Source organism: Miscanthus floridulus, chromosome 18, assembly GCF_019320115.1.
Source record: "Miscanthus floridulus cultivar M001 chromosome 18, ASM1932011v1, whole genome shotgun sequence".
In the NCBI taxonomy this organism is placed as follows: domain Eukaryota; kingdom Viridiplantae; phylum Streptophyta; class Magnoliopsida; order Poales; family Poaceae; genus Miscanthus; species Miscanthus floridulus.
In genome coordinates, this window is record NC_089597.1 from 8,574,561 (window position 1) to 8,593,534 (window position 18,974).

General features: G+C 44.8%; 1 protein-coding gene across 1 annotated transcript; it reads right to left on the reverse strand.

The window, feature by feature from the left end:
• Positions 1-15,150: 15,150 nt before the first annotated feature.
• On the reverse strand, positions 15,151-18,636 carry LOC136523240 (uncharacterized). Its single transcript, XM_066516986.1, is given in 5 exon segments — positions 15,151-15,551; positions 15,635-15,999; positions 16,001-16,242; positions 18,076-18,309; positions 18,397-18,636. Coding segments are annotated over 5 exon segments (1,482 nt in total).
• Positions 18,637-18,974: the final 338 nt, after the last annotated feature.

Below are 18,974 nucleotides of genomic sequence, written 5' to 3' on the forward strand. Positions count from 1 at the left end.
TAGACTTAATTGATGAATTAGCTAGATTAAAAATAGAAATGATGGATCAAATAAACTGCGAACACAAGTGGGATCATAAAAAAGGTGATCCTAATATAAAATATGTATTTTGCATATATTATCAAGATCCAGCAAAAGGAGCAACATGTAGACTATGTCTAAGACAGGCATGTATGTCATGTCTAAGACAGCAAAGTGAGATGAAAAAAGACTGAAGCAAAAATACTTTATGATGAAAATAAAGTGCAATCAGAAAAAGAAGTAATTCTAGAGGAAAAAAGAAATAAATATTTAGACAATATTCCACAAGAGTTTCTCATTCCTAGATTAAGTTTTAAGACTGAACAAACTTTGTCATACTTTACTCGTGATGTTAAAGATATAATTTGGAAGAAATATGCTGAAAGGCATTACAAAACCTTTCATGATATACAAAAATACTTTATGAAATTATACCAAGGTAAAGAAAGACATCTAGGAATAATTGTGAATGCAAATACTTTTCCTTTACTTCATCTCGATGATAAATTAATTGTTAAGACTCATCAAAGATTCTTAATATTGAGGGCTGATATAAATTTAAAATATTTCAGAAGTATACAAAGAAATACTGGAGATGATATCTCTTTACAAACTATTATTGATCATGGGTTAGTCTATGATATATATGGTACACTTGAAGAAATACTCCAATCAAACATTGGAATAGCTATCAAAGAAGCTTGTAAGAAATTAGCATGTATTCAAGGTAGATACAAAATTAAGTTTTGTTCTAATCCACCAAAGTTTACACCCCCAATAAGACCAGCATGCCATGATATATATATTACAAAGGGATCATACAAATTTCCTACTACATGGACTTCAGACTCATGGCAAAATTATGAAGAGTTGTTCGTAAAAGACACGAACCATGATAATTGGAGAATTTTCAGTGAAGCAAAAGAATTAGAAGGGAATACCAAATTTGCTTCTGAATATTATATGATGTATCAAAATAAAATAATAAAAGTATTCTTAAGAGAATACTATAGAAGATATAGTATAATACAGAGAGAAGTTGGCAGACTAATAAAGCCAAGTTATGGCAAAGAATGTCAATTACGAAAAGAATATCGTGAATTGTTGTCCTGGTATAAAATATGGCAACCTGAAGAAGTGGACAACGAAGAAAATATTGAAATATAGACTCAGGTCAATTTCAATATGTACATATAAGAAATATACTCCCTATGTTGATAAGGTGTTATCAACAATTTGCCCGGGGGAAGATATTAATATAGAATAATATTACATGCCATGGAGATAATACCGCATGCCTATCCTTGATTTGATGTTTGCAACATCAATCATTCGGGCGTGGAAGACCATACCAAAGAATATCCAGAAGGATACGATCGTGCGCGATGGAGGACAGCGCAAAAGGAATGCGCAGTCACTCTACTGTAGCCAGGACAATTATTCTCCGCCCAACTGTCTAGGCAACAGTAAGAAGGGATAATTGAAGACTTCGCCTCGAAGGCTCCTTCTGACGATAAGGCTCGCTCCTTCAGATGATAAGCATGAGGGACACTCCCTTCGTGCTATAAAGCGGGACGTCGGGCGCATTCATTCATCATCGAAGCCTCAGCGGAAGAACCATCGAAGAGCCACCGAATCCTCAGACACCCACTCTCATCCACCACCCACTCCACCAACTCTCCACCCACACACATACACATGAAGACATGATCTCAGAAGGACTCTGAGGATCATCCACCATTAGTAGTAATCACCCACTACCGTTGTATCACTCTACCTTTGTAAATTAGAGAATAAAGGAGGTCCTCATGATCTTCCTGCGCTTGTAAGGTAATCGCTAAGGTTTGTGCTTAGTGCTTGGGGTTTCCCAAAAGGGAAAGCCGTATATAAGCTTGCTCTGTAGAAATGAATTAAGCTTTCCTGTTTGAATCCCTGCCTTCCTTCAAGCTCGTTCATATAGGGCGGCGTCTCTATGCTAGGGACCTTAGAGGAGAAACCTCTGCGTGTGTTGTTCTCGTGTTAGCCCTTGTAGCGGCGTTTGTAGAGAACCCTGTCTGCGCAGAGAAGTGTTCCCCTTGGGTGGAACTGTCTGGGGAGACGATAGGGCCTGAGTCCTGTGTGTTCGTAGCTAGGGATAGCGAGGGAGTAGACCGGGCTAGCCTGGTTCTAAAGCGAGCCAGTGATGCATACGGTGAGTACCGAGTAGGACTGTCACAAGCATAGTCGCACGACCGGCTAAACTGTTGGTCTCGCCAGCCTGCAAAAGATCCTTAGAAATAATCTGCATACGCATATTCACTAAGCACTAGCTTAACTAATCGCGAAAGCGACATATCAATATTTATATTCGCTAATTACTCGCTCACTCATCCAGCGTCCATAAAATATTCACGCGTGAAAGCGACGTCACGCCATACTTGCAGAGGCCCCGTGCCTTGAATAGTAAAGTGGTTGAGCCGCTCTCGGGCACGGTTCATATCCCGAATTTGAATAGTAGCAGCGAATTTGAATAGTGAACGACGAATTTAAATAGTGCTGTGAATAGTAACTCGAGATCTTAAAATTTGAATTTTGAGTTCGAGCTTGTTGCAGCCGTTTGTATAATTTGTGGTGTCCCGTATATATATATATATATATATATATATATATATATATATATATATATATATATATAGAGCACTGGCACCCGGCAGCATGCATGTATGGGTTCGATCGACTCTCTCTCTTCTCGCCGGGGCATGGCCGGCCGTGTCATTGCATGGCAATCTCTACACACTATATATATGTTAAAGGTCCAAGCTCCAGCAGTAGTGCACGGCAAACGCATCATCACAGTCCTACACCGCGTAAGACATGGTGCAGTGATTTCGCATACAAGAAACAAGGAATTATTGTGGCTGTAGCAGTAGCACACACATACGAGAGTGAATTATGTACAACGGATGGTAGCTGCCCCTCGGGGTGTGGTAGCTACCCGGGCTGTTGGATGATCGCCACGTACGTATGATCTCTGTGCTTGATCGGACGGTCTATGCTCATGGATCAAAAATAGCATAGTAGTACAAAAGACAGGTCGCCTTGTAGCTTTCGGGCCAAGTTCAGGCAAGTTGGAACCAGGTGCACAGGCTTTGGCGTGTGTGTGGACCACTCGCACTACTCCATGCACGGTGCGTTCTTTTTGCTTTGCATGCGAGGGAAGACTTTTGGTCAAGCCTCATAGCAGTAGCAGGCTTTGGCGTGTGTGCGGAGTGGATGTTGGAAAGATATAAGTGATTAGGTACTCAAGCTTTGAAATTTGGATACCCTTGTTTGTTCAATATTGTTTGTCGAAAATAGGCAACAGTAGCAGGAGTACTTATATAGTTCGAGTTCTTTAAATGTCTCCTTCAGGAGATCGTTAGTGGGGACCAGGATAACTGACTGGCACAATATTGTTGCTTTGTGTGGCTTTTGTCAATCTAAATGAGGGTTTGGATCCTTTTCTTTTTTTGTGGAGTCTTAATAAAGATGACATCTTCACAGTCAAGTCCATGTATAGCTATCTTGTCAATAACGAGGTTAAGGTCACACATAAAATTTGGTATTTCAAAAGAGGGGTCATTCTTGCCAATGATAGTTTAGCTAGATGAAATTGGAATGATAGTAAAGTATGCTGCTTTTGTAGTATGTCAGAGAGTATGCAACACCTTTTCTTTGAGTGTGTTAATGTGTTATTATGCCAAATTCATATGGCAAGCTGTGTACTATATATGTATTCGGCATCGAACCACTAAATAGTAAAAAGAATTTGTTTAATTCTAGGTGTAAACAAGGGGGTCAGAGCCTTAGATCTTTGTTATCGACACGAGGTGCAGCAGACTAGTAGTTTGCTGGGCAATTTGACTTAGCAGTAATAATTTTCTTTTCAACAATGGTCAAACAAGAACTTTTTTGTACATACTTTTCATGGGGACGCACTGGCTTTAATCTCTGGCTCTGTTGCAGCGTACTGATGACCAAAATGATTGGTTAGTTTCAATATACCAGCTTCTGGAGACCAGAGCAATGCAATTCTTTGTGTTTCCCATATGGATGAACTTTTAGATTCGTATTGCTTTTACTTGCTTCTTGAACTTTAATTTGATGAATTGATGCCTCTCCTTTGAAGAGATTTGAAGCTGGAACTAATTCATTATCTGATAAAAAAAATTATGGCCGCGGGGCAGAGTGCAACGCGAGTACGGCATCATCCAACGCATGGACGGATCCAGCGGTGGGGCTAGGGGGGCTTCAGCCCCCCTACCCACCCTGAGCACGTGGAGTTCTCCTAAGCCATCTCTTAAAATTTTATGCATACATGTATTAGGTAGGAGGGGCTAAGGTTAAGAGAAGATAAAAAAGCCTTTATTCTTTTGTTCAGCCCCTCCTAGATTTTTTTCTGGATTCGTCACTGATCCAACGTACAAGCTAAATTACATCGTCTCCTCTAGCATCACACACACATGGGCACCACCAATTTTTCAGTTTCAGTAGGCAGAACAGGGGAACGCGTCGACAACACCGCCCGGCCCGTGACCATCTTCCATGGGAGCTGCGTGCTTTACAATCCTTTCCAAGACCAAGCATGCCATGCCTTTGGCAGCTGCGTGCTCGATCAGGACCTACCATCAGTCCACGCGACACAAAAGTATAGATTCCCAGCTAGCATTGTGTTGTGCCTCGCACCATCGCCCATCTGAAGCCAATGCCCAAGTTTTTCAACAAAATCGATTACTCCAAGGAGTACTTTAGTGTCCTCCGTCAAAGATCACACATTAATATAATACGTATTTGTTTCGTCTACCAAGTTTTCAAGCTTGTCGAGCACTACAACTTTAGCATAGGATGTGCCTCCATCCGAGATTGTTTGAAAAAAATAAAAAAATCGAATCTCAAAATATGTGAATTCAAAACAAATATTTGAGACACAAAACAACATCAAATCAAAAACTTATCAATATAAAATATGTAGACTAGGTCCGGCCACTATAGCTTTGGTATTATTTATGTGAACATTCAAGCTTATTTAGAAATTTGAAATTCAAAAACCTATGAACTTAAAACACGTATTTGAGACTCTAAACGACATTCGATCAAAAACTTTTTAACTACAAAGTTGTAGATCGCGTCGAGTATAATTCTGATATAAAGTTTGTCTTCATCTGACTTCATATGGTAAAGTTATGAATTATTGTTTGATGCAACTATTTTAAGAGACGGGTCTCTTAAGATATGCGCCTATGTTAATCAATTTTTAGAGATGGACACTTCGAATGGCGGCATCCCTGTTAATAGCAATATTCAAAGATGGTTTTGTTAAGATGCCCGCCTCTAAAACTCGATTTATAGGGACGGACGTCCTAAAGCAACTGTCTCGGTGAATATATGATTTACATAGGTGGACGCATTAGGACTCCCGTCTCTGTAAATGTTTTTCAGAGGCAGGCATTTGCCTAGAGGTCGCCTGGCCATTTGTGGGGGCAGTCTCAAGACGTGCTTGCCTCTGTTAATCAGAGAGGGTGCTACTCTTTCCATTATCTTGATATGGTCTCTCAAAATACACTTTGACCATTTACTTATTTATTTTATTTGATATAGTCTATCCTTATCAACTTATAATAATTAGATAGTATAGCTAGTTTGCTTCATTAGATTGCTTTTAATTCTCTAGTAAGTGTGATGGCTTAGTTGGTTCTTTTAGTTTCTCCATTTTAGTGTAGCATAGAATAGAATTGTTGGTAAGGGCTATCCACTTTTTATGAACCCATGTGACATTGAAACTTTGAGGATTTTAGCTAGCAACCCATTTAAATTTGGTATAGTTTGGTTAATTCTTTAGTAAATGTGGTGGTTATCGACATGTTTAAATTCTAGATACTTCATAACTTCATGGCTTTGTATGGTTGCTATGGGATTGTAAATTCATTATGGACATTCATTGTTCACAAAACTAGTGACAGATATGGATTTTTTTTGTAACAAATTTTAAATAATGCCTTTCCTCTTTTATTTACGCATGGATAAGTTTGGAACTTTAACTAAATCCAATATTTACCGTTTTCTTGTTCATAGCTAATTTTTAACTCTAGCCCATTTAAATAGAGGACTAATAGACTAATTTTTTTAGGCAAACCTCTAAGCGCGGTCCCAATGAATGGGTACATAGAACCAGTGTTCGCCTAAATGGCCTTTTCGTTTAAATGGCCAGTAAACGGTAAACGGTGGTAAACTGTTTTGTTTAGGGGGTAAACGGAAATTAAACGGTTGACCGTTTAAACGGTCAAAAAAAACGGAAAAAACGGTCTAAACGGCCTAAATAGAACGGAGATAAACAGCATTAAACGGGCTAAATAGCTGTTTAAACGGCTGTTTAGGCGAACACGAGGTAAATCTAGTTCAGTTTTGTATGGATAAATTTGTATACTTAAGTTTATTATATTTATAAATGTGTACACTTGATATGTTACATGCATAAATATCTATATTCGGTTCTTTTCACATACATAAATATATACATACCAAAATAATTGATTTTTACTCGGATAAATATGTATAAATGCTAGAATACTTTATTTTTTACATGCACGTATATAATTATATGAATTTTTTTAAGTATAAAATCGTTTAGACCGTTTAACTTCGTTTAAACACCGTGTAAATAGTCTAAACGCTAAATGAAGGACGACCGTGTAAAGACCGTTTACCGTTTAGGAAAACATTGCATAGAACTAATTAGAGTGCTAAGTAAACAAGATATTTTTGAAGGCAAGTAAACAAGATATTGATGTGGCATTGGAACTATGGATGACGAATAAAGAAATGGTTTCGTATACAAGAAACTATGTCTAAGGGGAACTAAGATACGATGAACTAGGATAACAAGTACATGATAGGAGACAGAAGAATGATGATTGGAAAATTATTTAGCTTGTAGAAACTATTCTAGTGGGAATGTATATAGTTTCCATATATAGTGTCTGTATTAATTGTTAAGTACGAAAACTATCCTATATTTTCTTGATTGGGACTACCCTAACTAGTTAGCTAACTAGCCAACAAATTCCAATTAATTTAAGCTAATAACTTGCCCTAAGCAATTCAAACATATATATTACTACAGTAGCATAAATTCGCCGTGTGAGATGGATTTCACTTAAAGGGGCCGTTCGGCTGGTATGAATACCAGCCGGAAGTCACTGTGCTGAGCTGAAAATCACTGTTATGCTCTCACAAATTTCTCCAGATTCATTCAGATTCTTCCTAGCGAACAGGCCCAAAGCCGACAATCACAACCAGAATTTTCAATTTCTCCTAGTGAGGTGGGCTTCTCCTAGTGTTTTCTCATTCAAAATTTAGTATAAACTTTTCCTACCAAATGCCTTCTAGTGATGATTCTCATGTGTTATGACTAGTGGTAGTATTTTATTACAACTTAAAAACGCTACGAGAATTCCATCATTTTCGTAGTGAATAGACAATGGAGCATCTAATGAGGGAATACTTGACAGACATGCACACCTTTTGATAGCAAATTTTGTCTTACTAGTACACTAAAAGGCGTGCCGGCCCGGCCCGGCCAGGCCTGAACACATCAGTATATGTTAATTAACATGGTGACCACCCATCCAACGCGTTCGTGCCTTGATACTAGGGCTAGATGAAAAGCTCGCATCTTTTTTAACGAGTTGAGCCAGTAACGAGCCAACTGGCTCAAGCAGGTTTGCAAGCTTAACGAGCCAAAGCAGTTGAGCTTGAATTTATATTAGTTTTGTATTACTTCATGTCTTGCACTTTACAATTGGTTGATGACCGGCCTAGACCCTGTAAACTTGGAATTATTATGAGTTTATCACTTTGTTTTTAATGAATGTATTGATAATCAGTAATAGATTATGGATGCATTATGTATGGTATGGAGTATGCACCATAGATGTATGGTGTAATAATATAGTATATTGTTATACTTGTATATATGTTAGCGCATATTAGTTTTTTTTTGTTTGATTTAAGGCTTATGTATGTGTTGCTTTTGTATCCTCAAGCTTTAGATAAATGTATATATCTTATTTTATTTGTTTTTTTATACCTGGCTCGCAAGCTTAACGAGCCAGTTCGAGCTGGCCTTCTGACTCGTTATCCAGCCCTAGCTACTTGATACATATGTTAAGGATGGTGTGGCCAGCGGTAATTCCAAACACCAGTACATGATATGATCCAGTTAGGGTCTTTACCCACAAGGTTGAATAGAAATGATTAACTAAGGTGCCAAATATGCAAAATGGTGATATGATATTAGACAAGTAAAATGCATGGATAGTCCATTAACTTGTGAGGGTGTGTCGATTTGGCCCATCAGGTTTGAAAGTGCATTTTTGAGTCCAAAACCTGGATCAGTGGTGCATAAAGAGTCCATAACCCTTCGTTTTATGTTTATATTTGCAGAAACCCCCTATATTTATTTTTCTTTTACAGGTTCACCCTTCGTTTTACTTGGACTCCCATCACCCTCTAGTATATAAGGTTTGGCATGGGCTCCTGTACAAGGGATCGGACCCACAAACCGAACCATTGGGAACACACCGAACCCTAGATCAATAGCATAGCTCTCTCTCTCTCTCTCTCTCTCTCTCTCTCTCTACTGTAATAACTCAATTGAGCATTCTAACACGAAGAACGCCACTATTGGACATAGGGCTTAGACACCTGAACCATGATAAACCCTTTGTGTTTTTTAGTATTAAACCACCGAAGACCCACGCATCGACCCACAGATTACTACCGTGGAATCGAACCCACGACAGCAGGCTACTTCTATTAAAAAGGGGAACTTACTAAAAAATGAATATGGGCTCCTACTGCCTTCGCCTGCCCTGCCACTCAGCCACCTTCTTGTCGTGTCACGGTCCACCTACAGAAGAGGTAGGGTAGGGCGACCGGCGGCCCAGGCACTTGGCTGACCACGCAAATCCATTGCTTTAGAGCAAGTATAATAAGGAGCTATAGGTGGGGGCTAAATATATGCTGAGATGGAGAAGATAGGAAAGGAGAGAGAAGGGAAGCAAGTTGTATGCGAGTTTACAGCCAACTTATACACAGGAACAAAGGAAACTCTATGTGCAAGTAGGTCACAAGTGAGCTAATTACTATATGAATATGGGCTAATAGGTGGGTTGTACGTTTACACAGAACCGACAATGGACTGTGTTAGTAGCCTTGCTCTTAGAATATGGCCGGTAACAACTCAATTGGTCAGTTATTGAGCATCTCCAACAGTTGCCAAAATAATAATATCAGGAATCCCGAACCATTTATAAATCATCTCAACCACTTTTTTTTTATTTCCTTTTTCTCTTGTATATTTTGCGTTGGGAACCAAAATTAACCGGCCAGGTAAAACTGTTTTACCGACTTTGTCTCAAATTTACTGTCAACACTCAAAATGCAAATTAATTATTGCTTTGCTGTGGGCCCCAGTGCATGCGTTGTTGGACTCATATATATGAGGAGGGCATACCTCAGGCGGGCCTACCACCCTTACTTCCTTCCTTCTTCGAAACGGTATGCTTGTTTTCTATAATAATCGTCCAGCTAGAGTTTCTTTTTCGTACAGTAGCAGCAACTTGAGAGTTGGTTACGGCCCGGTGAATCCAATCCAAGATAGAAGAAGGGAAGGGAGTTGGATCACGTGCCGCGCGCGGCTTGTTTAGCATTCCTGAAAAAGACTAAATTAAGTATAGTACGTAGCTAGGGCTCATGATCATTCAAGTAGGATTGGACGGAGGCTTGTCTGCAGCAGCTCCGTACAACATTCTCAACGGAAAGGGCCGGGCCGGGAAAAGGTTGTTATCGTCTTCCGCATGCACGCCTAGTGTTTGGAGCCAACTAGAAGTACGTGCTGCGTGCCCTCAGTGTTGTTGCTAGCGTCTGGTCATCCCAGGCGTATAGTTAGCGGCGACGCTCGGTTTCTTCGTTTCTGCTATGGTTTTGCTCCAACTAACATGCATCAACCGCTACTGTAAAAGGCCAATAAAAATCATAAACTCCACAGACATCTTCTTGAGATGTTCCAGTAATAATCCTTTTACACCGGTGGTTTGCTTAAGACAACCGCCAAAGTAAAAACTGGCGGATCACCTAAGCTAACCACTAGTATAAACGCATTTACCAAGGATCTGGGATTCGACCGAGACAGTCCGAATTTCGGCGAAATTCGTCCATTTCGGTTAGGTCCGAAACGAATTTTGTGCTTCAAATCTCGAAATTTCACCGAATTGAGTCCGAAATTGGACCGAAATTTCCCGAAATTCGTCCATTTCGGTTGGGACCGAAATTTTTTCCAAAATGAATCCCAGAACCTTGGCATTTACAGAGGCGGTTAAGTTTAACAAAACCGCCGGTGTGCAAATGCTTTTCCACAGGCAGATTATGCATGTAAAAGAGCAGCCAGCGTAGTAACTGCTCTTCCAGAGATGGTTTATTAGCATAACTGTCAGTAAATTATTTTGAAAAATTTTAAATTTCCCGCCAGTATATTGTTTTCGAAAATTAAAGTTTTCCGCCAGATATTTCCCCGCCGGTGAATTATTTTTAAAAATTCCAATGAACCCAAATATGCAGCACAGGAAATTATATTTCCATGTGTGGCAAAACAACATTTATTTTATTCTACCGTAGTCATCAACCCAAGTATATCCGTCAAAGTTTTCAACTACTCATAAATTCCATGTGTATGCCTCGTTTTTGTTTCCTTGAATCTTCATTCGGTGGTGGTCTCAGTTGCTTCTGGTGTGAATCCCGAAGCATCTTCCTACTTTGGGTTCCGCAATTGAGAAGTTATGTACCAACAATAACCATACCAACAATAACCATATCATATGTATTAGGTAGGTAGATAGATGATGGGAATCGCGCGGCCCGGATCTTTTTTCCTGTGCGTTCACCGACTAACAGAAGTGCAGCAACCGCGCGGCCCGGATCTTTTTTCCTGTGCGTTCACCGACTAACAGATTTTCTGCAGGGGCAAACTAAAGCTCATCAGCGCTACTGTTTGCGCGGCTGAAAAAAGCAAGCAAGTCATTCTTGATGACGCATTGCAGCACTTTCTAGTGTGCATATATATGGTATCGAAGGGCAGTAGTACCAGTACCATCGAAGGGTTACATACATTGCCTCTAACATCTCACATGGACACCAATAGTAGTAATAGGCCAGGCGCAGCAGCTGGGCGCGTGTCGTCGCCGGCGACCCGCGGCCCGGGGAGGCGTCCTGGTTCTAAGGTGTGGGACTTCTTCACAAAAATTCCTGATGAGAAGGGCAGAGCCATAGGTGCTGAATGCCCCAGGTGCCACAGGCACCTGAGCGCCAGGAGCGACAACGGAACCTCGCACCTCCGACGGCATAGATGCTTCCTCGAGGTCCAGGCTCCTCCTCCACCTGCAGCCGCTGCCGCCGCAGAACAAGATGATGGCATTGTTTTCTCGGGCCTCGAGGACATTGTTCCCCCAGGGTACCTTTGACACGGCACCCGCGCGCAGCTACCGCCAAAGCCCGGCAGGGCCGTAATTTATCCATCAAGTAAGTTCCTACGATTTTTCACTCCTAATTATAAGAACATTCTTCCTTCAATCGCATCGCGCATGCATGTTCGCGATTAGTACCAGCAGATCAATACATGACCTCGAATTCATCGTGATAAGCTAACCCTGCACTTGCACTATATATACTTAATTAAAAGCCCGACTTGTGTATGCATCATATCATATGCATGATATAGCAATAAGTATCTAATACTACTAATTCTTCGATCGCCTAATAACCGCAGCGAGCTAATTATTAATTGGCATCATTAACTGCGTGCCTTAATAATCAACATAAAGAAAACATACGGTACCAACCTAGACATGTATGCACCAGTCAGTATAACGACCTGGCCGCATATGCACCAGTCAGTATCTTGAGCGGCGCGGCGGTAGCGCTGAGTGAGCGAGCGGAGGCAGGCGCGCCTGGGCGAGCAGGGGCGGAGGGAATGATAGGGTCTCCCGAACCATGCCGCTAGCTCCAGTAAGCCCTAGCATGTATCCGCGCGCGCTCCGCACCACACTCCCTCCCAGCCCTCCAGTAGTCTTCCACCACCATAGCTTTCCCCGGCCCGGCAGTCGTGCTGCAAAGGCAAACTGGGTCGGCGGCACATCAAACTGGGGCGGCAGGTGTAAGCCCCAATCGCTATCCGTCGTGCATGCGCCACTAACTGAAACGGTGCACACGACGCCCCCGCGCACCGTAATCGAGGAAGAAGGGGGTGAGGGTGGTGGGCGGAGCGGTGCGGCGGCGTCCTCGCCACCGGCCGCGGGCGGCGGGGCAGCGAGTGTTAGGGTTAGGGTTGGCGGCGGCGGAGGACATCCGGATGGGCGGGATAGGCGGCGGGGGCGAGCGCCGGCGATGTTAGGGGAGGGCGGGCTCGTCCGCCGGGGGTGGGCGCCCGGCGAGGAGGTCGCCGGCGGCTTATGCTGTAGTCGAGGTGGGCGGGGGAGAGGGGCTCGCCGGGGAAGATGAACAGGGACCGTGAGCTCGAATGTGCTGCTATCCTTAGCAGCGCGCGTCAGGGAAGGGTCCCGGGTGTGGGCGAGCGGAGGCAGTGCGCGCCTGAACCTTACCTTGCCGCTCCGGTAAAGCCTTAGACTTTATCCTAGCTCTCTGCACCGCACTCCCTCTTGGACCTCCAGTAGGCAGTAGCTAGTCTTCCACTACCCTCTCGCCGGCCCGGTGGTCGCGCGGCCTGGGCGAACTAGCTAGCTAGGGCAGCGGCACCGCGGCGTGAGCAAACTGGGGCGGCAGTACCGCGCGGTGTGAGCGAGTAGAGGCAGCGCGGGCCAGCACGAAAGTTGGGAAGGGAACGATGAAGGTGGTGAACTACAGAGTACAGAACTACAGACCTTGGCGGCGACACTGCCCGGAGGCTGTATGGTTGCAGCTCCAAAACCTTGCCGCTCTCCGGTATGGCTCTACCTGTATCCACTCTGCTCCGCAGCGCACCACACTCCCTGCCTGCCGGCCCTCCATTCCTCCACCGCCCTTTATTTCCCCGGCCCGGCTGCCGAGGGCCCTTCTACTTGTATTGTACCCATCAGCTCCGATCCGCCGCCGCCCGCGCGCTCCAATGCAACCTCCTAGTTCAATTCGCCGGCCGGGAGCCTACTGACTCCGACTAGGTGCTGGAGGCATCTCACACCACCTACCGCGACGCCACCGTCGTAGGCGGCACAGGCCGCCGGCCCCAGCTGCTTTGTGGTCGTCGCCCGAGCAGACCGATCGGCCGGGCCGGTCCTACCTCGTCCACGCCTCTGGTGCCTAGGCTAGCTATATAGTTTAATTTTGAACCTCTTTCTGGAAATGCAATGTGACAGCGTGTGTGTGTTTAACCACTGACGGCAGTGCTTATCATTCGCTTTGTCTTTCTTTTAGCCACCGACATCTAGCAGTGTCTGTGTCATTTGCAATGCAATGGGACAGTGTCTGTGTAGGGGCGGGTCATTTATAGAGGCGGCTGATAACACCAGCAGTCCTTATAGAGGTGGCTCGTTTGGACAGTATTTGTAGAGATGCTCCTAAAAAAAGAGAGACGTTGCTACGAAACCTTTCTGTAGTAGTGTGTTTTAATTTGATGATGCTGTATTGCTAACGAGTTCCATCGATCGTTTGTTCACTTGCAGCATAACAAAAACTACGCCGACACGTACACCGGCGTCAGCTTCACCATGCATCCTCATCCATCATGCGTACAAGGTTGTTTTATGTGCTAGCTTTATATATTGTAAATAAACATAGGAACCTACATTTGCATATACTCCCTCCGTTCTAAATTATAAATCGCTTTGATTTTTTTGGTACATCGAATTTGTTATTTATCTAGATATAATGTATGTCTAAATACATAAAAAATTCAATGTACCCAAAAAAAATGAAAGCGACCTTACAACGGGAGGGAGTAGTTTACATATTATTATCACGCGTCCTCCTCTGTTGATTGATGTTGAGTCCATCGATGTGATCAACGACCGGCTTAAACTACAGGTTACTGTTGTACGTACTGTTTGTGTGTGTCTATGAATGTATGTGTGATTAGGAATTAAGCTGCTACTCGGGTCTAGTTATTGCGTGCATGAAACTATGCGTGTGTGTGCGCTCCAATGGCCTACGTAATGTATATGCAGCAGCATCACCATTAATGAAAGGGGCTATTGCGTTCTTGCCCCTACTTTGACGTCCAGTTGTAATTTTACCCCTGCTTTTATCATCGTTGTGATTTTACCCATGTTTTTTAAAAACGAAGTTTAAGGTTACCCATACTCCGTGAACAGCAGGTAATGGTGTCAAATGGGCTCAGTAAGGACAAGTTTGGCCATGCGAAATTGACCCTACTTATCTGAATACATTGTGATTTTACCCCTGTTTTTTAAAAAAAATTGGCAGCATCATTGCACAACTTGTTATATATGATTCCACACAGCATGCAAATATAGATATATAATATCACATCAAGTGAAAGCGTAGCAAAAGTATCCATACAGCACCAAGCCTCGTCCAACATACAACTCCAACAAAAGCGGTAGCTAATAGTGATATATTACATGTTCAGTGACTTTATTCCAAACCCTGACAGCGCTCGGCAAACTCCAGTTTTTCCCTGACCGTCATCTCTGAAGCATTCCAGTCTTGCTGACTGACATAAGCAGATGTTCGCTGGGGCACGAATTCGTTCAAATGGTGGCCGTTGTAAGTAATGTTCCCGGACATCTACAACAAATTTGGGTGCTTCCTGTCAGTAACAAGTTGTGGAGCCTGAAAGGCTAATTTTGCCGATGAGAATCCATTGTCAATAGAAGATCGATGCCAGTCCGGCAGTCCAGCCTCGTGATGGACAAAGAATGAATTGAATTAACCCAGATACAAAGAGTCACCCATCATTTTTGCGGAACAAGCATTCAAATACAGAAAAGAAATTGATGTGATGTTACAAACCTTAGTTCGCCGCCTGCATTGCGCGCCGACGCCACGACCGACATTAGTACGTGCACGCATGCCGCGATGCGCCGCCATATATGCTATCCGGATTCAGGATCGGACCTGGAGCGTCGCGACGTAGCTTGTCGCGATGACGGAGAAGGGATCCGCCACCAAGAACGCGCGCTCCCGCGCCGGCGTGACGACGCCCTGCAGAAGCTGCTGCGCCGCCTCCCACTCGATCGTGTCGCCGTCATGTCTGTCCGGTGCGTGCTGCAGCTTTCGTTTTTGGCGCGTACAGAAGCCGGGCGCGACAGAAGCCGACCCGTGACCAGTGGCCTCCTTTGTGTTGTCCTCCGCCGCCCTCTTCTTCCCGAACGACGGTGTCCAGCCCGGCGGGGCGCTGCAGCCGGGCTCACTCTTCGCAGCGACCGTCGCTGCTGCCGCCGCCTCGGCGGCCGCCTTCTCTGCCCGCATGTTCTGCATCATGGCATAGGTTGATGGATCCATTCCTAGCTCACAGTGACACATCAGTGAGTCATTTGCTCCACCGGTAGTCAAGGTCAAAGCTCAAGGATGGTATACGACATTTTACCTTTGCCACCAGTAGTACGATCTAAAGGCGATGGTGTAGGTGGTTTTGGCGCACGAGCGGTCATCGTTGCCGCGGCCGAATCGCCCTCGCTGAGGTAAGTCAGGAGCAGGACATCAATCGGCGCGGCGCCGCGCGCACGCAGCAGCTTCGCCACCGCGCTCTTCTCCTCTTTGGTGAGCACCGGATCATCAGTGGATTTCTTGGTCGGCTCGCCCCAGAGCACGGGGCACGGCCACGGCGCCGACGACTTCAGGAAGAAAAAGCCCCCCTTCCATCCCTTGATTTTATCCGGCAGCCCCGTGAAGAGCACACCGGCTGTGTCCTTCGGCGCGAAACAGTAGAGGCCCTTAACCTTCAGCATGCGCGAGGAAGGCCGCCAAGATGCGCCAGCAGTTGGGCGCGAGCTGGCTCGGGGCGACGCCGAAGTGCGAGAGCACCTCGCAGAAGAAGGGGTCGAGCGGGACGCGCATCCCGGCCACCAGCGCGTCCGCGTACACGCAGACGGAGCCCGCGGGTGGAGGCGAGCACGCGCGTCGTTCCTGGCCGCCACGACCGCGCTGGGCACTGGCCGCCCGACGCCGGGGCGCCTGGCCGCCCGACGAATTTTCCTATCAATAAGTAAGTTCCTACGATTTTTCACTCCTAATTATAAGAACATTCTTCCTTCAATCGCATCGCGCATGCATGTTCGCGATTAGTACCAGCAGATCAATTAATACATGACCTCGAATTCATCGTGATAAGCTAACCCTGCACTTGCACTATATATACTTAATTAAAAGCCCGACTTGTGTATGCATCATATCATATGATAGCAATAAGTATCTAAGGGCAGTTCCAATGAAAGAAACTAGTAGTTTCTATAACATAGGATACCGTACCAAAAAGTACTGCTTTTTAACCCACGGTTTCTATGAGTAATAATTATTTTCTCTTTCTCTCTCCCAACTCTATCTTCTTTCTCCAATGGGAGTGCGACACGAGCTCCCTAGAAACTGGTGGTTTCTCCCCAATGGCGATTTCATGGTTTCTTGGTGCATTGGGTCAAGAGTAAACCTGATTTCTTCATGAGGAAACCATTTCTATGATTTTTGCTCTCTTTCTTCATTAATTACGTTGCCATGTCAGCGTTTTGCCTACGTGGCAAGTCATTTAATGAGGATAGAAACCATCATCAATACACCGTTGGGACTGCCCTAATACTACTAATTCTTCGATCGCCTAATAACAGCAGCGAGCTAATTATTAATTGGCATCATTAACTGCGTGCCTTAATAATCAACATAAAGAAACATACGGTACCAACCTAGACATGTTTGCACCGGTCAGTATAACGACCTGGCCGCATATGCGCCTGGGCGAGCAGGGGCGGAGGGAATGATAGGGTCTCCCGAACCATGCCGCTAGCTCCAGTAAGCCCTAGCATGTATCTGCGCGCGCTCCGCACCTGCACTACTGGAAACAGAGACTTTGACGAGTGCCTACGGCACTCGGCAAAGGCTTTGCCGAGCGCTGCACTCGGCATAGGCCACTCGGAGAAAAAAAAAGTCGGCAAAGCCTTCTTTGCCGAATGTCATTTGTCGGGCCCTCGGCAAAGAAAAGTAGCCGTTAACGGTGCGCTATCATGACGGTTGCTTTGCCGAGTGTCTCAAGGACGACACTCGGCAAAGAATTTATATAATTTTTTTTCGAAATTGTTTGCCGAGTGTCGGCTCTCGGCAAAGAATTTTTTATTTTTTTAAAAAAAGTCTCTTTGCCGAGTGTCTACGGTGACACTCGGCAAAGCCTTCCCCTTTGCCGAGTGCCGTGGCCTGACACTCGGCAAAGAGCCCAGCTTTGCCGAGTGTCCTTGCCATTACACTCGGCAAAGCTAGGAAATCTAGTGTTTTCCTCCAGTTTTTGCCAGCTTTGCCGAGTGCAGTGGGCATTGCACTCGGCAAAGAGGCCTTTGCCGAGTGTGACACTCGGCAAAGCGTCTATAATTGCCTATTTTTTCTTGTTTTTACATTCCAACACTTCCATCACACATTCAAACAGAAAATTTCACAGATATTCATCACATTCTTCAAATCCATGACATTCATCACACATCCATCCCATTATCACACATTCATCACTTACATATCACAAACACCATTTAGAAGTCACAAACATAAGTGTCTGAATATATCACATCGAAATTCACAAGTTCAAAAGTTGTTCATCATCTAACATCCAGTTTATTACCACAATTCCATGAACATGGACAAGTTCAAACTCATTACCAAATACGCCTTTGATCGGGCGGTGACTGATACGGATCCCGAGGATTAGGCGGATTATTGGAACCCGCCGACTGAGGCTGCACAAAGGAGTATATATTCTATGTGTTAGACATGTACTTGGCTAGCTAATTAGAAATTACTTGCATGTAAGAGACTGCAATTAACTTTCATACTCACAGGTGTAGGTCCATCCCAGGGTGAGGCTGCAGGTGGAGGTGGTGGAGTGAGCAGCTCAGGTGGCACAGGAAGACCCGTATGTTGCCCAAGGCTTTGAAGAAAGCCCGTGATGCTCGACAACCGAGTCTCATAGGTCTCCGTGATGCCCGTCAACCTACTCTCATAGGTCTGACGCTGGGACATCAGCTGCGCCTGCAGCTCTTGATGCTGCCGAGCTTCTTCTTCGAGCCGGGCCTACAACATTTCACTCCAATGTTTCAGTAATGCATAGCTAATTACGGTGTGTAAAAGTCAATATACGACGAGTCAAACTGAAATTACCTCGAGGACGTTGACCCGCTGCTGTGCAACGGTCGGCCGTGTGCATATGGCCGGGCTCTCGCTCGTGCTTCGGGCTCGGATCGTGGAGAGGTCGGGGACAGCGGTCGAGTCGATTGTGCCATCGGCAATCCACATGCGGCCGTGCTTCTTCCCTCCTCCCAACCTCATGACGAGCTCCGTATCAATCTCCTGCGTGCACGGGTCGAAGTCTGGCCCATGGACTGACCTTGCCGCCGACATGTACCCGTTGATGCGGGTGTGGACGCTCGGGTTCGTGTACTCCTAGGGCCCGTCCTCCAGGCTGAAGGAGACGTCGGACGTCGCCTTTCCCTTATGGGACATGCACCATGCCTGGAAGTCCGAGCACTCCTAGCCTTGATGTGCCGCCCTCTACGAGAAAGACATCAAGAAGATTAGAAATCAGTCATAATTGAGCATCAGAATAGATAAATGAATTCGTGTACCCATGCGTCTCTGTATCCGACGAGGTTGCGGCTGCCTTGATGGTGTGCTGGTCCTTGCATCTCCAAACGCCGTTCCCTTGCAGCATTGTGCGTTGAGGCATACCCCTCCGTAAA